This window comes from Marmota marmota, unplaced genomic scaffold (assembly GCF_001458135.2).
Source record: "Marmota marmota marmota unplaced genomic scaffold, marMar, whole genome shotgun sequence".
In the NCBI taxonomy this organism is placed as follows: domain Eukaryota; kingdom Metazoa; phylum Chordata; class Mammalia; order Rodentia; family Sciuridae; genus Marmota; species Marmota marmota.
The window spans coordinates 6241682-6267811 of NW_026000185.1; the positions used below are offsets into that span (position 1 = coordinate 6241682).

Consider the following 26130-nt stretch of genomic DNA (forward strand, 5'->3'; position numbering starts at 1 on the left):
GCCCTTTAGGTGTCAGAGACTGTATGCCCAAAACCTGGCTGGAGTGGTCCCTATAAGTATCGGTAGGAAAAAGTTATTATAAAATTCTGAAACAGTAAGTTGAATGAGTAAAATGAACACTTAATTTCTACCTAGATGTAACAATCAGAATAAGTCATATAAAGTGTATAGCACTTTATAAAGCCCCTTACTTGACGTTATCATTGCAAGAGAACCCTCATTTGATGAAAGTGTAGGGGGTTCATATTCCAAGTCCAGTTACTGCAGCCCCTCAGCAGGGTCAGGCCCACCGGCAGCACCTGCTTTGGGAGGCTAGCTTCCTGCCCCTCCATCTATCCTTCTCAGGTTTTAGATTGTCCCTTGGGAAGTGCAATTACTAACATGTTTCTCAGGTGAGAAGAGCCCTTGGTGGAAGACCTGGGTTGGGATAAGTAGGAGAGCTGGACAGAGTTGAGAATGAGATCAATGAAAGCTCCCTGTTGCCTTCAGGTTTTAACAGGGACTCCTTAAGGTAGCATAAAAGATCCTTTATATGATCCTCCCAAAAGAAATGGTTTCACAATACCTCTTTACATCCCTCGTATCTAATCCAAACCATCCACATCATGTCAGCTCCATCTTCAGGATTATCCAGAATCTGACTCCTGCTACCAGGCTGGTTAAAGGTCCTACAACCCCTGTCTTACACTATGGCAGCAGGTTGCTTTTTCCTCTCTCTGTTCCATCTTTTCTCCTCTACTGTCTCTTCTTCCTACAGAGTGAGAGCTTTTCTTTTAAACATGTCAAATCATGTCACTGCTAGTGAAACTCTTCAGTGTTCCTTCATCTGAGAGGAGAAGCCAAATCTTTAGGGTGGCCTGGAAGCCCTAACTGAACTGGCTCCAGTTCCATCTGTAACCCCTGCATTCACTCCTGCTTCATGAGCCATACTACGCTTCCTCAAACTCTAAGCACACTGTAAACCCAGGGCCTTTGCAATCACTATGAATAGATGAAGACTGCTTATTCCCAAATTGAATTTGTGACTCACTCTCCCCCACTTCCTTTAGGTCTCTGTTGAAGCACAAAGGGCTTTCCCTGCACTCACTAACCCCCTTATTCTGATAACAGAGAGGAAAACTTTTGACTAGGTGATATTAGAAATGAAGTCCAGTGAGTGGAAATAGACAAGTCTTTAATTGGGGCTTCTACTGAAGGGAATAGTACTGACTGAGGGTCCAGCTGCTCCCTGGACAAAGGGAAATGAGAGCTTTTTATGATTTTCTGGGGTAGATTAGGGTCTGGTAATTTTCCATTGGCCAGGGGCATGGTTCCAAAATATATTTCTTCTTGTGTGAGACTCGCATCACCAGATGTCAGTCAGTTTGTCCTAGGAACTCCTGAGTTACTCTTGCAGCTGGCCCATTACCCTGTGCAAACATCCTGTCTATGTGGCAAGGTCTGGGCCTTATAATAAGGATAAAAGACTTTGGGTGCTTTGGCCACTTCAGCTGCTGAAAAAGCTGAAGAATGGGGTAGAAGAAAACACACCCCTGCTCCAATGGACAGCCAACACATCCGAATGCAGAGCCAAATAGAATCTGACCCAAAAGTTAGGGCAGCAAAGGGGAGAGACATAATGTGAACACAGAGATCTCATTTCATTCACCCATCTGACATCTTCAGGTCCAAGTGAGGAGTCAATGTTTTCAGCAAAAGCTACCTTCAGATCCCTGAAGAGTAACCCAGGCAACCATTATCGTCACAACCCATACATCAGAGGTTGTTAATCACAACCAAGCTGATAGGAAACTAATATATGGCTATATCATCCTTAAAGAAAAGGGGGACAGTAAAACACCATATCCCTGAATGTCTCCTTTCTGTTCTCAATAATCCAGTCAAAATAAGGGAACAATGAGAGCAAGCCTGGATTGGAATATCTAGATACATATTATCTTGAAGGACACTGGCTTTCCCTTATGCACTCTGGGACCTAAGGCAAGTTAGCTTTATCTGCAGAAAGCTACTTTCTTGCATGTACATCAGGACAATTGCTCCTTAGGATGCTGGTCACACAAGTAAACTAAGCAAGGTAGTGCTGATGATGTCACTGCTTCTGCAGCCTAATGTATAAAACTCCTCTCTCAGAGATGACATGGGCAGAACTGAGGGCACTGTGGAAAGGATATGTGTCACTCATCAAGCCAGGCATCACTGGACAAAACTCCACGAAGTAAAGAAGGCACTGCTTGGCAAAGCACCTAGAGGGAGGGACAGGAGTGTTGTGTGTTCCATCTGTCACCACTGAACTCTCCTTGGAGCAATCGCTAGTCTCTTGTAAGCTTTTCCCCAATAAGTCATATGTCTCACATGCCATCTCTCGGCACTTTCTCTGGCCTTCCAGCTCCCTACCCCACTGCCATAGCACAACTGGGCTGTGAATATGATAAATGCCTAACTCTGGGACCTCCAAAGTTGGTGATTTTTTAAAAATTGATTAAGAAGCTGGAGGGTTTATTTAGACTTTCCCCTGGTAACAGTTCCATCTTGTGTAAAAGTTCTGCTTCTGTGGGTTTATCAGGATCTCATGGCGGGGTTTGTGGAAACTTGCACAAGAATAGAGCAGCAACATGCTCTGCTACAAAAGGGTCACAGCTTACTGTGCACAGGGGCTTATTTCATTATCCCAGCCTTTTGGCTCGTGACTGTTTCTTTTGTATAGTTTTTCAACTTCCTTATAACTACCTAATGTGTAGCATGTTTGTTTATTGTCTGTTCACACTTTCCTGTAAGAATGTGAGCTCTGAAAGGGGCTTGGTTTTATTCACTTCTGTGCCCAGAGTATCTAGAATGGTACCTGGCATATGGCAGGTGCTCAATAAATATGAGTGAAGTGAATGGCGGTGACTGTCCCTTCTGGCTAAGTTTTAAGCATGTTAGTTAACCTCTCCAGAGATGGCTGCCTGTTCTAGTTTTCTCAGGTTGGGAGGAGTTCCTACAATGAGGGCCCTCCAGTGCTAAAATGGGGCAGACTATGTTTTGGTCCCATACAAATATGTTGGTCACACCACCTCTAAGCCAAGCTTTCCTCGTCTATTAAAAAAAATTTTTAAAGTATCTTCTTTATAGAGTTCAGTGGAAATTAGAAGAAAGCATTGTGTAAAATGCAAGGCCTACTGTTTACTACATCAAAGACACTATGAGAGTTGTAGTTGTGTTTTGACAGCCTGTGTCAGGTTCAGCTGCAGTGAATGGCCTATATACCCACCTAACTCTGGACCCTTGCCCATGCCCTATCACCTGGTCTGGATATTTAAAGACCACCATTTTGTTTTGGCCATTTTGAATTGGCTGTTTGAGAGTATCAATTTGTGTTTTGTTTGTCTTTCTTTTTTCTTTCTTCCCTGGGGATTGAACCCAGGACCTTGTACAGGATAGGCATATTTTGACCTTTGACTAATCCCTTTTGGCACAGAAACATTTAGAAATTTAGTCTTTTAAAAACTCATTAACTGGGGCTGGGGATGTGGCTCAAGTGGTAGTGCGCTTATGCGTGAGGCACTGGGTCCAATTCTCAGCACCACATAAAAATAAAAAATAAAGATATTGTGTTCACCTAAAAAAAACTAAAAAATAAATATTAAAAAAACTCATTAACCTTTTAGGTTCTGGATTTTTTTATTTATCAAGCACTGTGCAAAACACAACCTCAATGCTAAAGTGAAGAACTGTGTTGGGATAAGGAGCCAGCTAGTACATAAATTGTGAATGACCTCAGAGCATTTACCAGCTTTCTCACCCTTGAGAAGCTGTTGAGTAACTCTAAGCAAGGCCTAGAAATTACCTTACACTTTAATGGTTGCCCTCTCAGAATCCCCAAATTAAATATATCATGAGAGGGGGAATTTGAACCATAGTGGGACTCATTATTCTCAGCTCCAGATCAATACAAGAAATATTCTATGACCTCAACTGTTTTTTTCCATTCTCTCAATAACAGTTGTTTTATTTAAATACCATAAACCTCCTTTATCATGATGCTTTGGGGGATAGGACAGATATTCCCTTAGAGGCTAAGCTAATTATAAATGACTTTTAACAACTATATTTTTCTTATAGTAAAAGTAATATAATATTCATTTGAAAAAAAAATCCTAAAATGGGGCTAGGGATATTGTTCAGTAGTAGAATGCTTGCCTAGCAGGTGTAGGTCCTGGGTTTGAACCCAACACCACAAAAATAATTAAAATGATATAGAAATGAATGCCATAGAAAGTGACAAGGTCAGATTGTCTGAGCAGTGCATTGCTTAGAATATGAGCAGAAGGCAGATCTTTTGAACAGGCGTGTTGAATTTAGATTTATCATGTTAACTCCAAACAGAGTCACACATCTGGTGAAAAAGAGCAAGAAAAGACCCTGTTATCACTCAATTTTTACTGCTAAATCAAATAAAATACATTACAAGGGCTATAATTCTATCTTCAAAAACAACTTTTGTGAGCCTTTCTTCATCTAGAAAGGCCCAAATGTCATCAAAATGTTGCCTTTCAGAAGTCTGCCTCAAAATTGCCCCTGTTGCAAAAAGTGGTGTTGCAATTGCAAAATATCCTGTTTTTGGCTGGAAACCCCCATTCCTTACCCTGCTCAGTTCAGAGGAGTTCCTGACCCATCAGGATAGGGTCAGGAATCCCAGGAACCTACCACACCCTGCATGTCACTGCACAACCTCATCATTTCTGTCTAGCAGTAGGAGGATACCTGGGAGATGCTGGGTGGCAGCCTTCCAAATTCTGGTTCAGGGCACTGTTCGCAGCAAGACAGTCAACACCCTCTGGACTAACCTGAGGATTTTGAACTTCTGCTATCGGCACCCTATATTTTCATTGGAATTCATCCATATTTTTAGGAAGAATGTTGTGTTTGGAGGTTTCCTTCTCATTAGGATCCACTGGACTAGGTGTGACAAACCCAAGGGCTAACATGAAGCACTGAGCACTCTGTGAAGTGTGAAGCACATGGACGACCATTGGGCAAAAAGTCAAATTCTGCCAGCCAACACCCATCAGAGCCTGATGCCAGGAGAGTTACACCCAGAGGTGCTCACACACTGGGAAGGTGTCAGATATTGAAACTGACCTGTGGGATGGCTCATTCTGAGCTTCAGTGGTCAGTTGAAAAAGTGACATCTATGAGAAGTGTCAAATAGTAAAATACTAAGCTACTACTGTTCAGGGAGACAATGCTGAGAGGTGGTTTAACAGAGTGAGTTTGCATTCTACTTCTGAGCAAGTTCTGAAACAGATACCTGGTGGCAAGTGGGAAGATGAACCCAACCCTGCAGGGTCCACAGAGGTCTTAGCAGATAGTGTTTATGAAGAAGCTGTGCTTGGCACAGAATAAATGCTATTGAAAGATTAAATTGTCCACAAAACATCCTTTTTTTTTTCAGTGTTGGGAATTGAACCCAAGGTCTTAGGAATGCTAGCTACGAACCCTACCTCTGAGCTACATCCCCTGTTGCCACAAATATTTTTAATCCAAAAATTTCATGGGGTGGACAGAAAGTTTAAACTAAAATATGCAAATAATGCTAATTCAGTCATAGTCATTGTTTGCAAATACCATTATGAAAGTTGATTTAGGAAGGGACATTCAATGACTACAAAAGCTATTGGGTGAAAGAATGTAAGAGAAGACACACACTCAGGTCACTTATTAATCATAAGGAAAAAATATCCTCGTACATGGGAGAGATCTTGAAGGTGCTTGGATATTACCCTTAACAGACTTATGAAGAGAAAAGCAAACAGATCTGAACTTATGGATGTTTTGCTTGAAATGGACTTTTTTAAAGTTTTAAAATTTTGTTCTAATTAGTTATACATGACAGTAGAATGCACTTTGACACATCATATATAAATGGAGTATAATTTCTCATTCTTCTGGTGGTAAAAACAGACTTTTTAAAAATCAATGTCTTAAAAGAGAAAAAAGACTGAGGAAGTGGGGAAATGTTGCAGGTAAAAGGAAAATAGAAAAACCAGACAACTGAACAAAGTGCATGATCTCTGGACCCCGAGTTGGGGGAAAATGCTACAAAGGACATCATCAAGACAACTGGGGAAATTTGAATCATGGACTGATTCTTGTAAAACAAAGTTAGCTTTCTTGGATGTGATGATCATACTGAAATTACTTAGAATAATATTGCATTCTTAGTATTTATGGTATGTAGGGTATTTGGGGTGATAGTGTTTACAATATTTATTGGTAACCTCAATATTTATTTCCAGCCTCACCAGCTTTCTTGAGCACCCAGGGAAAAGCTTGCAGTGCTATACCTGCTACCTCTCCCTCCCTCTCCATTGGCCCCAAAGGGTCCATGAACTCCATGAGTCAGGACAGGAGCCGTTGGCCAAAGATGCTGACCCTCAGCCTGGCTCTTCGTCCCCACCTCTCCTCCATCCTGAGGTCCTGGAGCAAGAGAAAACAGATGCAGAGTCTGGACTCCAACCCCAGAGGCTCCCTGATAGACTTGTCCACCTCTCTGCCATCTATCATGGAGTGAAGCTGAGAGTCTGGGCACCAAATGGATGGCAAGATGGAACCTTCTGCACTGGACAAGTCTTTGAGTCTGCGAGGACGCCACAGCTTAGACACTGGCCACGCCCTCATCCTGAATCTCAGTTCCCTCGAAAACACCAAGCATTTCCTGAGCCTTTCAGTTATTTCACAAGCTGCTACTTCCTCATCCTCAGGTTCCAGATCAGGGGGCTGCTTCTACTACCAAAAACCAGACAGCTGGCTCCAGTCTCTTCTGATCAGCGCCATGGACAAGACCCTTAGTGACCATCTGCTGAACACCCTGGAGGAACTGGTGCCCTATGACTTCGAGAAGTTCAAGTTCAAGCTGCAGAATACCAACTTGGAGAAGGAGCACTCCCGGATCCCCCGGGGCCATCTTCAGATGGCCAGGCCAGTGAAGCTGGCCAACCTATTGATCATCCATTACGGGGAGAAACACGCTGTACAACTGACCCTGAAGGTTCTGCGTGCCATCAACCAGCGCCTCCTGGCAGAAGAGCTGCACAAGGCCACTGGCCAGGGTAAGTGGTCCAGGCCCCATCCTGGCTCAGTGTTGATTGCTGGCTGCTGGCAGGAGCAGGGAAGCTGCCTTCAGACCAAAGTTCTCTGGCCTGAGACTAGACCCTGATCTACCGCAGCCTAGGCAACTTGGGTCAATCACATCCTGTCCCTCTCTGGCCTCTGTAGCTGGGTTGGTAAAGTGCCCTCAGATTATTAATGGCTCTAAAAAAAGATTGAGATTCTGACTAGGTCAGAATCAGGAGAAAGAGCATTGGAGTACCTGTTCTTGGAGAACTCTTCAATCCATTTGCAGTTAGCACTCATTTGCAGACAGGTATCTTTGGGATAGCAGGAAGGGTATGCAAACCAATCATGCCAACAAGGTTCGTGCATAATAGTCTCATTGCTATCCACCTAATTTCAGTTCCTAATTTCTATTTTTTTTTATACCAGTGATTGGACCCAGAGCTGCTTAACCACTGAACCACATCCCCAGCACTTTTTTGAATTTTATTTGGAGACAAGGTCTCACTGAGTTTTTTAGGGCCTCACTAAGTTTCTGAGGCTGGCTTTGAACTCACAATCCTCCAGCCTCAGTTTTCCAAGCTGGGATTACAGGTATGCACCACAGCACCCAGCTAATTCCCTTTTTTAACACAGGGTTTTAAAAAAATTCTCAAGAGGAATTCATCTCCATCTCTCTTTACTTCTTCCTTTTTTCCTTTTCTCTCTTGCTTTCTTCCTGCTATTCTTTTGTAGTAACTTTCTGATTTTATTATGATCTAATAATGTGGCCTATTTGATTTCTACATTTAAAGATTTTTTGTGATAGGAGAAGGCCTAATACATGATTGGTTTAAAGAAATACTTTTTGGTGTTTGAATTTTTCCTCTATTTCTAAACTTCAAGACTACATCAGAAATCCCTTCCAGGTATTTCTATGAGGAAGACAGTTTAAATGACATAAAATTTCTCTAATCTTTGAAAGAGTAATAGAACTTAAACTATAATATGATCTGGTAGAGTTTAATGAGTAGAATTTTTAAATTACTTTCTCATGTTCTAAAATCTGAGTATTAGCATCTTTGTGGTTTCTTACCTGTTCATGAGCCAGTTTTGGAAACTTAAATATTTCAAGAAAGCCAACCAGCAAACTGTTATAAAGAACTTAAATTTGTGTTTGTGCATGTGTGTGGTGCTGGTGATCAAACCCGGGTCTTATGGCTCCTAAGAACTTGCTCTACCCACAGCCCCCAACAAACTTTAATTTTGATAAAATCTTCTTCAAGCCAAAAGTAAGGTGCTGAGTACATATTATCTTTATTTCCTTATGTAGACCTTATAAGTAAGGCTTTCTCATCATTTATAAATAGTTAACAGTATCCTGAAATTTCTAGGCAAACTTTTTTTAAAATCACCATTTATACTTATCTGTGTGAATTAGGATTTTCTTTAATTTATGCAACAAAAGAAAAATACAGGCTCTTTTATAAGTTCTGATTTCAAATTTTTGTGCCAAATACCTTAATTCTTTTTTATTAATTGATTTCATAAAGTGAATATTGTACATCTATAGTAACACAATCTTATACCAATAAACCATAGTTTTTTATTTCTCTGTGTTTTGGAGTTTTATGTAAGATTTTAGTTGAAATAAATTCTTCTGCTTAAAAAGTTTGAAAAGTAGTATTGAGAAAAACACAGCAGATCATGTGAGTGTTCTTACTAGTGGTACTGGAATACTGCTGTCCAGCATGTTCAACACTTTGCCTTCTGTGATGCTGAATGGGATCCCCTCTCTCTCTTCCACCCACTAACCCTCGGCCCTCAGGGTGGGACAACTTCATTCTTGCATCTGGTTTGTCTTTTCAGAATATCCAGCACAAGACAGTGGCACCGACACATCCACAGTGTCTTCTCCTGGAGAAAATAAGCTCAAGAGCCAGAAGGAACCAGATGGCCCAGAAGGTGATGGGCAGCAGCAAAATGGTGGGGGGGCAGCCAGCCTGCCGTCCAGCCAGCATGAGGCAGGGAGGGGGCCCCAGAAGAAGTCTCAGAGCAAACGGAGGGATCAGAAGGGCCCTGAGATCCTGGACGTGCAGGGAAAACTTCTGGCCAGGAGCACAGGGCTGCCCTCCAAAAGAAGCCTGGCCATTGCCCAGCTGCCAGGGGAAAAGGAGATTAGGAAGAGTGCCCAGCTCCGCAGGAATGCCAGCTCTGCAGGAAGACTCCAGGGGTTATCCAGCGGGGCTCCAGGAAGGAAAGAATCCAAGAAATCTGAAGTATATCTACATTCAGTGAAGCCACGACCCAGAAGTTTTGAATTTATCATTCCTTCAGAAGACAGAGAATCCTCAAATGCAGAAACTATTCTGACTTCTCTTGAGAAAATGAAAAATGCAAAACCAGACTCAGCAGCCAGCCCCAGGGGAAGAGTCATTCTGGATGGAGAGGCTACTATGGCTCTGGAGAAGGGCTCCACAAACCCAGAGCATTCCAGGGTCCTAGAAGAGAAAACAGTCATGAACACACTATGCAATGCATTATTGGCAGGAGAGGAGAAATCCATATCACCTTGGGAGGAGCATGGAGTTGGAGGACCAGCAACCCATGAGACCCTGGAGAAGATGAAAGACCGTGTGTTCCATGAGTCCTCAAATCCAGAAGTACCTTCGTCTTCAGGTAAAAAGGGATCCCTGGGAAGATCTGACATCCTTAGGAATGGTGGCCTATAAAGGTATTCCTCCTGAATTTCTTTTTATTCCTCCTACAGTGATATCACTAGAGGATTCATGGATACCTTCTGGGGTATCTTTGCAGTTCATAAACCCTGAAAATGCACATGTATATGCACACATCATCACAAAATGTTGCATCAAATTTCAGCTTGTTCTTGGACCCTCACAAATTCTTCTTTAGCATGTACAGGCTTCATGGGCCCCAGATTGAGGATCCAGAGAAAATTGGATAAAAATATTCCCTTCCCACAAATACCCAGGGCTGTTTGTGATGTGACTTGATTCTACCATTTCTCTTTCACTGGGCAAGAAGGAGAGCAGTTGACCAAAACCATAGGTCTCTCTTTTTGAGGAGTTAGTCATCAGGATTATGTTTATTCATGAGTAACAGAAAACCCCAAATCATGGTAGCTTAAGCAACACAAACTTTGTTCTTGTTTCGCACAAATGACACACAGTAACATACATTTGTCTGTGACAGATACATGGGCCAGACCCCCAAACTTTACCAGCTTTGCTCTGAAATTCATGGTTTCAGATGGTGACATCCTCATTCTAAGCAGCAGGATGGAAGGGCCCAGGGGAATAGCATCACTTAGGGAAGGTTTCTAGAAATTTCTAGAGGTTGCTCAGGACACCTCCTTTTCATCCCTTTGGCTAGAATATGTTCAGATCATCACTCCTGACTGCAAGGGAGGCTAAGAATCTGGGGTTATTAGGGTTGGAGGAAGTCATCAATTCTATCACAAGGGAGGAGGGGATGTGTTTCCTGAGGGTCACTAGAAGTCTTGTTTACAGATATGATGTGAATTCCTGGGACAGTGAGTGGGGGGAGAGACAGACTTATGTATTGCATATGTTCCTATTTCTTCTTGTGTCTCCTGTCATTTCTGCTTTTATGGAGTTACTGCTACTGTCTCAGAGCTACTCATAACTTATTCTTCATGGTGAAATATATGCCCCAAAGCCTTAAAAAGTCCCCTTCTTTGCTTTCATTTAGTACTTCTTGAACTTGAGTGTGAGCAGTGATCTGTTTGCTCCTTCACACAACACATTCCAGCCTCCAGGCACTCTGCAGCAGATGTGGAGTCTGTCCACAAGAAAGGCACCACATCCCCCACAAGTTACAGGCAGCTGGAGAGGTTTCAAGTAGCAAAGCAAATACTGTCCAGGATTTCTTGCTCTCTCTTGTTTCACCCACTAGACCCATATCTGTGCAGAAAAATCTGTAGCAAAGGGATGTGGGGCTTTCTTAGAATGAATGCCCAAGAATCCCAAGAACCAGAAAGAACCTAAGGCCTAGCCCTTGTTCTCAGTTCCAGGGGTCTGTTGGTTGCCTCACTGAATGGAAGGCAGGGAAAGATGTGCAAGGAAGTGGACAGATCTGAGAACTCAGGTGTCCTCGGCACAGGTTCACTCTCTCATAAACTTGGATTGACCACTCAGGAGATTTTTCCATTGCCATGTCCCCAGGGAGGCCACAGGACAAGGCTGCATTTCCCCTTTGCCACACACCAAAAGGAGATCTGCTTGCTGGTACCTGTGTGCTGGATTCCTGCAGCTGCCCAGTTGCTTCAGGGGAGCCTAAGACCCCTAGAAGTCACTTGCCTAGCTGCCAGCAGTGCCAGGCCTCACTCAACAAGAACAGCTCTGGAGGCCTGAGCCCTGAGCCCCTGCCACAGTGCCAGCGCCACATGAAGCAGGTGCAGCTGCTCTTCTGTGAGGATCACAGGGAGCCCATCTGCCTCATCTGCAGGCTGAGTCAGGAGCACCAAGGTCACCGGGTACGCCCCATTGAGGAGGCTGCCTTGGAATACAGGGTAGGTGCTTTGTACCTGGAACTTGGACATCTTGGGCCTTGCTTCATTTTCCTAACCACTCAGGGATATGGGTGCATAAGCCAGTACTCTTGGGCTGTGTGCGGCGAAAACTATACAAATCAGGACAGCAAAGAAGGAATCAGCCTGTTTATGTTGTTGGGAAGTCCAAGGGGATCTTTTGGGATTCAGGTGTGACTGGATCCAGGGGCTTTCTCAGGGAGTCACTGGGACTCTCTGTCACCACCTCTTGGCTCTGTTTTCCTTGGCAACAGGTTCAGTCTTCCACTTTCCTGAGCACCCTTCTTCATGTTCTTGATTGCAGCACCCTTAGCTTTGCCCCTGGAAGCAAAGTTGGCACCCTGCTAGAGTTGGCACCAGCTAAGGATGACAGGAGCCAAGTGTAAGTATCTCAAGAAGTACTCTTTCTCCAGGAGAAAATTCAGAAGCAGCTGGAGCATCTGAAGGAGCTGAGGAAATCTGGAGAGGAGCAGAGATCCCAGGGGGATAAGAAGACAGAGAGCCTCCTGGTAAGCCAGGTGCATCCTATGGTCAGCCCTTGCCTCTTCATGTCTGCAGAAGGAGGTAGGGGACAAGGAGTGAGCAGGGGTCCCCAAGATTCTGTTCTGGTTCACAGGGCAGCAAAAGTGGGCAGTCCTGGGCTGCAGTTGTGGCTCAGCGGTAGAGTGCTCGCCTAGTACGTGAGAGGCCCTGAGTTTGATCCTCAGCACCACATATAAATAAATAAAATAAAGGTATTGTGTCCACCTACAACTGAAAAAAAATACTTTTAAAAAAATAAGTAAACAAAATAAAGGTATTGTGTCCATCTACAACTAAAAAACACATAAAAATAAATGTAAAAGGATGGGGGCTGGGGATGTGGCTCAAGCAGTAGCGCGCTCGCCTGGCCATGCGTGCGGCCCAGGTTCGATCCTCAGCACCATATACAAAGAAAGATGTTGTGTCTGCCGAGAACTAAAAAAATATATATATATTAAAATTCTCAAAAAAAATGTAAAAGGATGGGCACTCCTCGGGGGCAGGAAGGTAATGGTATTCAAGGGAAAGTTTGTCCCTAGAGAGGTAAACTACCTCGACAGAGAGGGGCTGTCTCCACGGACCCTGTGCAACAGTCATGGAAGCCAAATTCACCTACATCCAAACAGATGGATACCCACATTCAGAACCACTGTTGAGACTGCCTATGCTCCAGCACTTTGGAGGAGGGGAGAGGCCCCTACCCTGGAACATGGTATGGGGGTCAGTGCCTTGACCATTTATGACCCCACAGCCTGTGCCATTTTTGTGCTGGCTTTCAAGGCAGTGGTGTCCTAGTTTCCCATGGCCACTATACACAGGTATTTATTGCCTCATGCAGTTGTAGAGGTCAGAAGTCTGGAATCAAGGTTGGTTGGGAACATTGGTTCCCTCCCTCCTCAGCTTGTAGATGGCCATCTTCCCACCTGGTGTTCTATCTATGTGTGTGTCTGTGTCTGAGTGTTCCCATTTTATAAGGACATAATCATACTGGATTAGGGGCCCACCCTAGTCCATATGATTACATTTTAATTAAGTACATCTGCAAGGACCCTACCTACAAATAAAATCATTCTTTAGTACTTTAGGGTTAGGATAAATTTATATATAAATTTAGAGGGGAAACAATTGAACCTATAATGTTCGATATAAGAGCACTTTACAAGAGCTAGCCCTTGTTCTAGAAGGTTCTGGAAGGTTCCAGATAATATTCCTGCTCTGGTCCCCAAGGTGGGCTTCTAGGGACTCTCTGAATACACATGTTCACCCATAATATAGATCTCTATACCTCCCTCTTCTCTGTTCCCCAGAAACAAACTGAAACCCAGAAGCAGAGGATCCGGTGCCAAATGAAGCAGCTGTGCCAGTTTCTGGAGCAGCAGGAGCAGCTATTTGTGACCTGGACGGAGGAGCTGGGCCAGACCATTGGCCAGGTCAGAGAGACCTTTGGCACTCGGGTGTCCCAGCACATCTCCCGCCTCGATGAGCTGATTGGGGAGTTGGAAGCCAAGCAAAGCCAGTCAGAATGGGAGATCATGCAAGTGAGTGCATCTGGGCCTGGCCTTCCCCTGTCCAGTGTCCAATAGGAATGCAGGCTCCCATCACTCCCATCTGCTCTGCCCAAGCCAGGGAGTAAGGCCCTTGAGGCCTGGGTGGGACATGGTCTTGGTGACCCATGATGCCACGGGCTCCCCTCTGTCAAGGTCTCTAAGGAGCTCAGAGTAACCCTGGCATTGCCCAGAAGAGATGAGAAAGGCTTAAGTGCAATTCCACTGCATTGCAGTGGGGCTGCCACCAAGTGATTAGAATTATGACTGAGGAGAAATATTCCAGCTTACTGATACTCCAGAGCTGAGAGTCTGGTAAGGATAGGGAGCAGCTTAAAATCTAGGAGTCCAGAAACAGAGGCTAGGAGTCAGCACAGCCTCTAGGAGACTGGTAATGGAGAGCTTCCCTCTTTTCTCTCCTAGGACATCGGAGTCACCTTGCACAGGTACAGACAGGTTCTGTGGAGTCCCCTGGGGTATCTTGCAGGAAGCATTCGGGCAAGACAACTCTAGGTGGGACCTAGGAAGCCTGCAGATTCCTGGGGCCTTCCTGGATTTGCACAGGGGCTACCAGAGCCTGGACAGGAGGGAAGGAATGGAATGGAAGACTGAGGAGATTAATTGAGCCTAGTCCTGATGAACCAAGATGGTGGCTTCCTGAGAAAACTCCCAGATGAACTGTGTCCCATGAAATCCACCTTACATAAACTGCCCCTGCAGAGCCACCTATGACCTCAAGGAGGGAAGCACTTTCCAAGAGTCTCTGAGGAGCCACTTTAGAGGTGGGCAAAGCCCATCAGGCAGGGAAGGGGAGAGGAACAAGGAGGAGCCTGCATTTTGGAGCCAGCCTGGGAGCTTTATGAGATCCTGGTATCCACAGCCACACCACATAGATCCAGGTGTCTGAGAGTGGGACCAAGGCATTAGAAGGGTTTTAAAAAATCTTTTGTGGTACATAAAATTTACCATCTTAACCGCTTCTAAGTGTACAGTTCAGTGGCATTAAGTGCATTTGCATTTGCACACACAGCACACCATCTATCTCCACAATTTTTTCACCTCCCCACACAGAAATGCCATGCCATTAAACACTAACTCCTCACTCTCCTCCTTAAGCCCTGGACATCTACCATTCTGCTTTCTGTCTTTATGAATTTGACTACTCTAGAAATCTCATGTGAATGGGATCATATGGTATTTGACCTTTGGTGTTTGGCTTCTCCCCCTTGACATAGGGCCTTCCAGGTCAATCCATATTGTGGCATTTGTCAGAATTTTATCCCTTTTAATGCCAGAATAATACAGCATTATATTTGGGTATCACACCCTGTTTCCCCACTTGTCAGTTGGTGGTCATCCTATTTAAAATTTCTCCACATCCTCGCCAATACTTGTTATTTGCAATTGTTGATGTTTCTATAACAGCCATCCTAATAGCTATGAGATGGTATTACATTATAGTTGGGTTTTTATCTATTATTTCTATTTCAATACAAAACATATAGAAATATAATTAATTTGACTTAGCAGTCTGAATTCTGGTAATATCAATACCACTTTAAGGCCTCTATTTACACTTGTGATTTTGATATCAGTGGTTCTTAAACTTTCCAGTAGATGTCAATTTGCAGCCAAAATTGAGGACCAATATCAGAAATCTAAGTCCAAGGAGGATTCTGCATAGCACAGATTGGGCTGGGTGTGCCCCATGAAGATTGCACCTCACTTCCAGCTCATGGGGACCAAGGCCACCCCCTTGCTTCAGTCCTCTCTGCCCAACAATCTCTTGTCTCTAGGGCCAAGATGATGACTGTCCCTGAGCCATGGGCTGCTCCTCCAGAAGTGAAAGAAAAGATACAACTGCTCTATCAGAAAGCAGAGTTTATGGAGAGGAGCACACGGTACTTCATAGGTAGGTGGGCTTGGAGGAAGATGAAAGGGGCTCCACTTCCTTCCCAGGATCCTCTCTTCTCCATTTCCCAAGGCCTTTCTGACTCTGCCTTCAATTTCTCCTCATCTGTTCCTAGACAGCAGACCTAACTGAAACCTTTCTCTACTCCCATTCCCCCTTTTTAGAAACACTGCGATCAGAAATGGAAATGTTCGATGGTGAGTGTGGTGGTGGAAGTGTGTGCTGACCAGGGATTATTGTGATAGTTCCTTATGGGCTTAGGGGCATTGTTTAGAAGAGAGAAAAACACCTGAAACAAAGGTGGGAGAAAAGTTGTGGTAGGCCTCACAGCTCTGCACAGTCCTTTGTACCTGCCTCATAGTCAAATTAGCCCACCAGACCAGTCTCCCAGGTGGGTATGTGTGTCTGGGAGGCCTCGGGTTATACCCAAGAATAGGATTCAGAGCTTGGAGCAAGGGGATATTTGTCTTTCCTGTGGAAACAGTGTAATTCAGGCCCCCTGAATGGGGAGACTCAGAACGCTTTCTCCTCTTTCTCCTCTGTAGTTACAGAACTGATGGCTGCTCAGGCACATGCTGGTAAGTGTCCAAAGTCAAAGCCAGTGGCCTTGGCCTGCTGAGTCCCTGTCTGTCCTCCACGACAATCTAGAAAAGCAGCCCTTTCCCTGTTTCCTGGAGTTGTGGAGAACCTGAGGGGATGTTGCCTACACACCCCCAGCTTAGTATTCTCTCCACAGCTAGTGTAATCCTGGATCCAGCAACTGCCCACCCCAACCTTGTCTTCTCTGATGACATGAAAAGTGTGAGACTTGGAAACAAAGATGAGCGGCAATCTGACAGCCCAGAAAGATTCGATAACTGCATCACCCTGGGTTCTCCCAGTTTCTTCTCTGGCTGCCATTACTGGGAGGTGGAGGTTGGAGATAAGACAGCATGGATCCTGGGAGTGTGCGAGGCATCCGTGTGCAGGAAGGGAAGCATGACTCTGTCACCAGAGAATGGCTACTGGGTAGTGATGATGAAGCAAAATGAGTACCTGGCCTCTACCTGTCCTCCAACCCGTCTGCAACTGAGAAAGCCCCCCAGGCGTGTGGGCATCTTCCTGGACTGGAAGAAGGGAGATATTTCTTTTTATAATGTAACAGCTAGATCGCACATCTACATATTTACTGGTTTCTCTTCCTCTGGACCCCTTCAACCTATCTTCTGCCCTGGGAAACATGATGGAGGGAAGAATATGGGTCCTCTGACTATCTGCCCAGTGAGTGGCCAGGGGCCCCACTGACTGCCCAACACTGCATTTCAATTCCAGCTCTTTGCCTGTGTTTGCACTCATGCACTCAATAGTCACTAATGATATACCCACTGGGTGCCAGTTACTGCAGGGAATGTAATGAATTTAAAAAAATAGTCCTCTTGTCCAAGTTGCTTGCCAAATCACAGCAGAACTAAACTAGGAATGCAAATACTGGCAAATCAAGGATGAAGATATCAAAGTACCAATGATGTACAGAGGGTATCAGAGAAGAAAGTACATGGCCATTGTATGTTAAGTCCTTGGATGAATTTGCACTCTAATATTCTTCTCTCCTTTTCCACCTCATGGCAAGGATATGTCCCTCTTTCAGTCTTCCCCTGTCTTGAGAACATAGAAAACCAAGCAGACTGGATTGTTACAAAAGTACATGTGTACCTGGGTTAATGAACTATGTATGATTCTTAAAAGAGTATTGAGTGGACCTAATAAATTAATTAGATCATAATTGCATCTGATACTCAGATGATCACAGTGGGGTCCCATTCCCCTACTGCTTACCATAAAAGAGATGATGCTGTTACAGTAGAAAAACACTTAATACATATTCCAAGTGCTAAATTATTCTGACTGGTTTCTATCAGAAAATCTGTGAGCTTATGTAATAGTAGATGTTCTGGTTACATATGTCCCCCAACTCACCCCCCCCCCATTTAGAGAGATGTAAAGAAAAAGGATTAATAAGAAAAATGGTGGCTCACACTTGTAGAACCAGCTTTTGGAAAACTAAGGCAGGAGGATCACTTGAGCCCAGGAGTTCGAGGCCTGGCTGCTAACAATTTGACCTTGTCTTAAAATAAATAAATATTTTTTCTTTTTAAAAATTTGTTTAAATAAATAGTTTTAAAAGAAGAAAAACTCAAATGAAGATCAAACTTCAAACTCCTCTTATCTCAACTCCTCTATCTTCACCCTTACAGTCTAGACTGGACCCACAGGTTCTCCATCATTAGGACCCCAGCCTGCAAGCACACCCTCTGCTTTCCGCGTGGAGTTTATTCCACCTATGGAATCCACGTGCCCACACAGCTCACGAGCACTGTGCTGTTCCCCATGATTGATATAATTTGTCACTGTTTCTTTCACTTAGGATAGCATTTTCAACATCCATCCTTTTGTAACATGTATCAGTGCTTTATTCCTCTTTATTGACAAATTAAAATCCGCTATATGTATATACCACATTTGGGTCATTCCCACTCTTCAGCTATGATATAAATTATGCTGGTATTTGTTTACATTTTTGTGTGGACACATGTGTTCATTTCTCTTCAATTTATATTGATATTGACAGATGAAACTGCTTGTTCTGCCAAAGTGTTTTCCAAACCTCTGGACCATTTTACATACCTGCCATGTATGTAACATACATATGATGCAACATACATAATCTACAGGCTGTGAAATAAAACAGACCCCATTATAAACATTGTTTTCTTTTTTTCTGTTGCAAAAAAAATGTATTTGATTATTTGAGTAAAATTACAGTGTCTCTGCTGTTAGTAAGTATTAAATGTTAAAGAAAATTGGTCCCTCTTTCTTTTCAACTTTCCAGGAAAGTGCATGTAGTGGTCCAATTTTTTTTCCATACCTGATACAAAATAAACAAACACTATACCTGCTCTCTTGATCAAGAATCGGCATTTGCTCTTCTAATGAAAGTGATATTTCTTATTGTATATAAAGAGCATCATCATTTTCTCCACTGAAGGTTGTTCAGATGCCATACTTGGCAGCACTGTGAAATTTCAGCACATATTTTCTATGGTGAATATACCTACAAGGCAAAATGTTATGTCTCAGTTTCAGCTACCAAAACAACACTCCATTTTTTTTTCCATAAAGAATTCTGCATGAGGGCTGGGGATGTGGCTCAAGCGTTAGCGTGCTTGCCTGGCATGCATGCAGCCCGGGTTCGATCCTCAGCACCACATACAAACAAAGATGTTGTGTCTGCCGAAAACTAAAAAATAAATATTAAAAATTCCTCCCCCTCTCTTTAAAAAAAAAAGAATTCTGCATGCTATTACATTACAGAAACTTGTATTAACACTGAAGAGACTCAAGTAAAAAGCACAATACAAAGAGCAGTTCAAAATGGAAATGATTAAATCTACAAACCAAAAAAAAGGAGGTTGAATTTTAGAATAAAAAATGAATCAAAACAAAACCCAAACCTTTTGAAGAACCAGACTGTTCAGTCTGTACTTCCAGTTCTTTCCTTAAATTTGTTTTAAAAGATCGGACAATGTGTTTGCTGATAAAATTTTGCAGCAGGATCAAAATGTACATTTATATACAGACTTTTGAAAAGACCTAATGCATCACAGGCATGGCAGGTTCATAGTAAACTAGATACATAAAATAGGTTAATGCCAGATTAAGACGGTCTAGCAGGGAAACTTGCAATTGATATAAATGTTACAGCAAGTTTATAGCACTCTTGTCAATTAGTATTTAGTTCAAAATACAAAGGACCAAAGTTAATGCTTGCATTCTGTTCTCAAAGCAATGTTATATCACTAATAAATAAGACTTCTTAGAACTCTAGAAGTTGAACAAGGCCCAAAAGTACGTCTTCATAATGTTGTAGTTCATAATCCTTGGGGACCAAAAGGTAGGGAGACAAAACAAGGGGTAGGAGGCCACCATAGGTCGCATTCTGAAAAGGAACCCTATGTCTCTAGTACACAGCTGCTTTAACTTGTGACAGCGTCTTTGCTGTCCTTCCCAAAGCCGGTGAAGCAGAAGCTGGTTCGGTTCTTGTTGCTTGCCATCTTCTCTAGGGAGGCCAGGGGAGCACTGGTCTCTGAGTTCTGGAACTTCTCCAGATCTCCCTTCAGTCCCCTAATAAGTGAGCGGCTCCTGATGCCACCTTTCTGAATGACAGCTTTTGTCATTCAGAACAGTGGTAGGAGAGAGCGCTGCATACAGATTCTAGAAATCGGAAGGATCTCCGCTTCCTGACCTCACTGCCAGATCTGGAAAGTTTCTGGGAGCTGACAGGATTACCTGCTAGAACTGTCAGGGGCCATGCACAGAGAGCGGCGACCTGACGCACAGGGGTGACGCTCCACCTGTGTGCGCCCAGGTGTGCCTTCTCGCAGCAGGGCGAGTCCACTTCGGGTCGGATTGGAAATGTGGAGGCTTCGCCTGCTTCCTCCGCAACGTGCTAGCTCAAACATCAGCTGGGGCAGAATAAAAAATCACTAAGAATAAATCTCAAGATTTATTCGGCGGCAGCTCCCCCGCCCGCCCAGGCTCCCCAGCCGCTATGCAGCGTCCAGGTGTTCTGCTGTAATTCTGTTCTTTTTAAAATCACAATCATTCCAGTATGTGTGAAGTGGTATTATTGTGTTTCCGGTTCTCTTCTCGGTTCAGCATTTAAAATATTTTAAATGGAATTTCCTTTCTTCACTTTTATTGCTGGATGATTAAATATTAATTAAATATTAACTCACCTTCAGATATCTGGGGTTTTCCAATGACAAAAGTAATAATTTTAAAAAATATTTTAATTTTTTAGTTGGAGTTGGACACAATACTTTTATTTTTATGTGGTGCTGAGGATCGAACCCAGGGCCTCACACTTTCTAGGCGAGTGTTCTACTGCTGAGCCACAACCCCAGCCCCCCAAAAGTAATGCTTGTTATTTGGAAACTTACAGATTTATAAAACAAAAAGTAAAAAAAAAAAAAACTCTAAATTGGGCACAGTGGTGCACACCTGTAATCCCAGTGACTCGGGAGGCTGAGGCAAGAGGATCATAAGTTCAAGACCAGCCTCAACAACTTAGCGAGGTCCTAAGCAATTTAGTGAGACCCTGTCTCAAAATAAACATAAATAAATAAAAATGACTGAGAATGTAGCTCAGTGGTAGTGAGCCTCTGGGTTCAATTCCCAGTAATGGGGGAAAAAAATCCCCTCTAATCCTACCCTTTGGGAATGACCACTATTAATTCTTACTCTATATTCTTTCAGTTTAAAAAATGCATTTTTAAATTTTATTTTGGTGCTGGGGATTGAACCCAGGGCCTTGTGTGAGGCAAACGCTCTACCAACTAAGCTATATCCTCAGCCCATTTTATTTTTAAATGACATTATGTTTTACACAGTTGGCCTTTTTTTTTTTTTAATTTCTTTCTTTTAAATGGTTGTATTCGATTCCACAGACTAAGCATATAATAATTTAACCAACATTTTGACATTTTAAACAAGGTTTTATCATCTCTATAGGCTTCTTTTTTTAATATTTATTTTTTAGTTGTAGCTGGACACACTACCTTTATTTTATTTATTTTTATGTGGTGCTGAGGATCAAACTCAGGGCCTCGCATGTGCTAGGCGAGGGCTCTACCGCTGAACCACAACCCCAGCCCCCTATAGGTTTCTTTAAAATAAATTCTGAGAATTGAATATTTGACAAAAATTATGGACATGCTACTTTTAAGAAAGGGCCATATTTTCCTCTTAAATAATTGTATTAGTTTGCTTTCAGAACACTGAATATTATTATTGTTGAGAATTGAATATTTGACAAAAATTATGGACATGCTACTTTTAAGAATAGAAAGGGCCATATTTTCCTCTTAAACAATTGTATTAGTTTGCTTTCAGAACACTGAATATTATTATTGTTGCTATTTGGCCCTTTTCTTTTTTCCTTTTTGAAGATGTCCTCTCTAAATTGCTGAGGCTGGTCTCAAACTTCCAATCCTCCTGCCTCAGCTTTTGAATTGCTGGAATTACAGATGTACACCAACACATCCAGCCTGAATGTTATTTTTTATGAGGAAATGTGACTTAAAATAATAAAATACAAGATTACCAAAAAAATTAAATAATTCATTTTATTTAAAAAAAAAGATTTTTCCATTTATTATTTTAACTTTAATTTCTTTAATTGTATATGACAATGAGCATCTTTTCATGTTAAAAGGTTAAGATCTGGTGTTATTTCAAAACCATTGATGGTATCTTGCTGGGAGCCATTAGCCAAGTAGGTATGACAATTTCCTTGCCAGCGTACCCCATGTTGCAGTGACATTGAATGTAGGTGACCTTGCTCAAGGACCAAGGCGGATTAGGGTGTTCCCGGTTTAAGATAATCGGGTTTAGGGCGTTCCAGGTTTAAGATTATTCCTGCTGGGAATGGGGCGTATCCTGCTGCCTGAGTTCCCCTTGAGTTCTCACGGGATTTAGATTTTTTGGGAGACAGAAGCCCAGTGGAGGTGAATTTGGGCAGAGAACGTGGATTTCCCCAGAACGTGATTGTAGACGGCTGGTGAGAGTTCGGGAATAAAGAGTTGCTGTTTGAATCTACAAGCTGTGTGGTGGCTCGTGATTGTGTGCCCAGCCAGACTGTGGCAGTATCTATTTTACTGATCAGTTTTTAAGAACAGGATGCCATTGAATTTAAAAATATTTATCATTCTATTTATCTTTTTTCATTTTCAGATTTTTTTTATTTTTAGTTACTGAATTGATAGTCATTAAATGAAATGAGACAATTTTAAAAAGTTTATTCCCCTCTATTTCTACCTTCTACTTACTAGTAACCATATTAATAATAGTCCAATGTGTATCCTGCCATACAAACATACACAGGGTATTTTCTGTTTGTTCCAAAAATGTAAATATGTGTTATATACATATTTCTGAACTTGCTGTTTTTCATTTAATATTCTTTTATTTGGGGTACTGAACCTAGAGGCACTTTACCACTGAATTATACCCCCATTCCTTTTATTTTTTGTTTTAAGACAAGGTCTCACTAAATTGCCCAGGCTGGCCTTGAACTTGTGATCTTCCTGACTCAGCCTCCTGAGTCACTGGAATTTCAAGTGTGTCCCTCATTTAATGTCCCATGGCCACTCCTCCAGGTCTATATGAAGTTCTGGTCTATTCTTATTCATAGCTATAGTTTCTGGGGTATGAATACTCCACTTTATCCAACTATATCCTTGCTGATGAACTTGCATGTTGTTCTAGTTCTGTCACTACCAAGAATTCTACATGAAATTTCTTGAGACTAGATTCACAGATGAGATTGCCAGAGTCATAGGGCACATATCTGTACTTTTAGTTTTAATATATACTACAAGATGACTTCTCACATCTCACAACCAACAGAGTGTCTATTTTTTCATCTTCTTCATTGCTTGACAGGTGAAAATGGCAGTCCCTTTTTAAAGTGATAATCTTGACTACTAGTGAGATAGGGAAATAGAGGAAAATAGGTGTGGAGAAACAATTCAGGCAGACAGCTTATGAGCTAGGCTCACACAGAGGATGCTTCTGATTCAATCACAAGTATTCTTTCATCGTCTGACTGGGCAAACCAACAGTCCACCTAACCACAAGGTGTCCACACTCTTGAGGCAGGTCCAGCTGGTTTCTCTCACAGGCACACTAGAATCTCCTGACCTTTTATTTATTTTTTTTAGTTTTCGGCAGACACAACATCTTTGTTTGTATGTGGTGCTGAGGATCGAACCCGGGCCGTACACATGCCAGGCGAGCGCGATACCGCTTGAGCCACATCCCCAGCCCCTCTCCTGACCTTTTTTATTTTGGGCTCATTAAGATGGATTAGCATGTATATTCACACACCCCTTAAATGCTAACAAAGCTGAGCAGGGTTCTACTAAGGGACCTCCCAATTCCAGAGAACTGATCCATATTCAATCCCTGCTTAATTTCTTTCTTTTAAATGGCTGTATTTATATTAATTCCCTTAAACAACATAAACCACAACCCACATGTGGCACCACTTGGCTCTTGAGTATTCCCACACTCCCCCTAATGTGTCTTTTGCAATAACCTCTCCCTCTGTTACTGAAACCTGACATGTCCTGAAATTCCTTTCCATGAAGACCATTAAGAGAAGTTCAGTTCTACTCTGCTCCAAGACTTGCTCAGACTCTTGACTGGTGACAATTTGGTGGTTAAACATCTTTTCAAATGTTAATAACTTGAGTTTTCCTCCTCAATTAAATGGTTGTGACTAGAATTTGCCTTTGTCTTTTGTCAGTTGGCAGGGACTCATTTCCTGTTGGGAAAGTCCAACTCTTTGGCTTTTGTTTTACAATTATTTTGCAGTCTATTAAGGTGTTTGGCTTTGTTAGCAGTTTTTTTTTTTTTTTAATATTTATTTTTTCTTTTTTTTTTTTAGTTATCGGCAGACACAACTTTGTTGGTATGTGGTGCTGAGGATCGAACCCGGGCCGCACGCATGCCAGGCGAGCACGCTACCGCTTGAGCCACATCCCCAACCCCCAGTTGTTTTTTTTTTTTTTTTTTTTTTTTNCAATCAGACAAAGATATTAAAACACAAGTGCAGTAACAGGGATGGGCCAGAGAGGTACTATACTATATTCTCAGTGCACTAGGACACTGAGAATCCAGAAACAAAGCAGCCATTGTTTCCTATGCATCTCAGTGCAAAGACAGGCAAAGTTTGGGATGTGTGGTGTTGAACAAGAAACAGAGGAAGGGGAGGTACCACTTCTATTTGTACTATATATAGAAGAAAATGGACTAATGTTCAAGGAGATCTAAGTAGGCAGTGGGAACTCAGTCCAGGTAGGTTCTTGACCTACATTACTGAAAAGAATTTCAGAATTCATCAAAAGCAGGCATAAGCTAATATTTATTAAAGGACAGCAAAGGTACACACCTCACAAAGGCAGGTTGCAGATGCCCTTCACCTCTCAGAGAGGATAAGTGATGCACCCAAGGTTGAGCTCGCTAACTACATACATAATTTTCCTGAGAAGAAAAGAGCAGGTTCCCAGGCAAACGTTTGTGACCATCAAATATCATGTCAATCATTTGATACTTGAGTTTCATAATGTTTATTCTTGGTCAAACAGTTTAGCCATAAATCAGTTATGGGTACATTGTGTAGGTTTTTAAATTTGGTGACATTTAATTTTTTTCTAGTTGATTTGGGTACAAGCATATGCTCAGGTTTTGTTCATCCAACTCAAGAGACAAGCATGGCTGGTCATGCTCATAGACTTGGGGTCTCTACCTAGTGAGGGCCTCTTTTTCTATCTCCCTCAGAGCCCACATATAAAGATACTCCCATACACTGGGGAAAGAAAAATATGCACAAGATTACATTTTACTTATACTCTAGTTTCTAGGTTTGCCTCACATTGAACTCTACTGTTCTCATCAGTGTTCTTTTATAGAATTTCATTTTTTTAAGTATTTATTTTTTAGTTTTAGGTGGACACAATATCTTTATTTTTATGTGATGCTGAGAATTGAACCCAGTGCCTCATGCATGCTAGGTGAGCGCACTACCACTTGAGCAACATCCCCAGCCCTAGAATTTCATTTTTTATATGTAGTATAACAGAACCCCTTTGAAATTAAAAACCCTTAATGTTTTTGCTTTCCGTCTTCCTGATAACTGCTTTTGAAACTGAGAAGCTAGGGGCTGGGATTGTGGCTCAGCTGTAGAGCACTCGCCTAGCATGGGCGAGACCTGGGTTCCATCCTCAGCACCACATAAAAAGAAAGGCATTTTGTTGTGTCCATCTACACCTAAAAAAAAAAAAATTAAAAAAAAAGAAACTTGGGAAGCTAACCCCTGTTCCAAATGCATACCGAGGAAACTAAAAATGAGACATATTTCTGACTAGCACAGCCCAGTTATATATGTATATATGTATGTATGTGTGGGTATGTCTCTGTGTATGCCTTTTGTCCCACTATACCCCCTCCCCTCTTTATAAAGATAATCTTGAGACACTGAGGAACTCCCCCCACTCCCAGAAGACAGAGATTTGAGACAGAAAATGTTTTTATATCTTCCTCACATACCAGCTTTGAATAAACCTGTTTTCCTACACTAACCTCTGCCTCTCCAGCTTTAGTGAAATGCTTTTTTTTATCTCTGGCAATATATCAATGGGGGTGGGGTATCTTTCTTTATTCTTAGGATAGACAAGTTTTGCTAGCATCATTTATCTCCCAATAAGTTAAAATGCTACCCTACCCTATGTGTGTGTGTGTGTGTATTCAATTTTTGCACATGCAAGTCTTTCCTGCTATTCCATTGGTTTACTCATAGTTTAAACCATACTGTTTTGATCAAAGGTTTTGTTATTGTTTGATAAATTTTGATGTCTGAAAAGCAGGTTATTTATTTTTCACAATTTATTTAGTGCCACGTGGTT

The 26130-nt window shown here is 42.3% G+C and overlaps 1 protein-coding gene across 1 annotated transcript; it reads left to right on the forward strand.

Moving 5' to 3' along the window:
- The first annotated feature begins 6308 nt into the window (after window positions 1-6308).
- Window positions 6309-18366, forward strand: Mefv (MEFV innate immuity regulator, pyrin). The gene is made up of 10 exons (XM_048789271.1): window positions 6309-7091; window positions 8944-9753; window positions 11283-11629; window positions 12061-12156; window positions 13477-13707; window positions 14137-14159; window positions 15510-15625; window positions 15790-15822; window positions 16171-16203; window positions 16362-18366. Exons 1-10 carry the CDS (start codon window positions 6575-6577, stop codon window positions 16907-16909), a joined length of 2754 nt encoding a protein of 917 aa, XP_048645228.1. The 5' UTR covers window positions 6309-6574; the 3' UTR covers window positions 16910-18366.
- Window positions 18367-26130: the final 7764 nt, after the last annotated feature.

Excerpts from the sequence above, each read along its gene's own strand:
- Mefv (XM_048789271.1), top strand. The coding sequence starts at position 6,575 with ATGGATGGCAAGATGGAACCTTCTGCACTGGACAAGTCTTTGAGTCTG. Across the intron at positions 11,630-12,060 it reads AGGCTGCCTTGGAATACAGG|GAGAAAATTCAGAAGCAGCT; the intron begins GTAGGTGCTTTG and ends CTCTTTCTCCAG. Across the intron at positions 14,160-15,509 it reads ATCGGAGTCACCTTGCACAG|GGCCAAGATGATGACTGTCC; the intron begins GTACAGACAGGT and ends TCTTGTCTCTAG.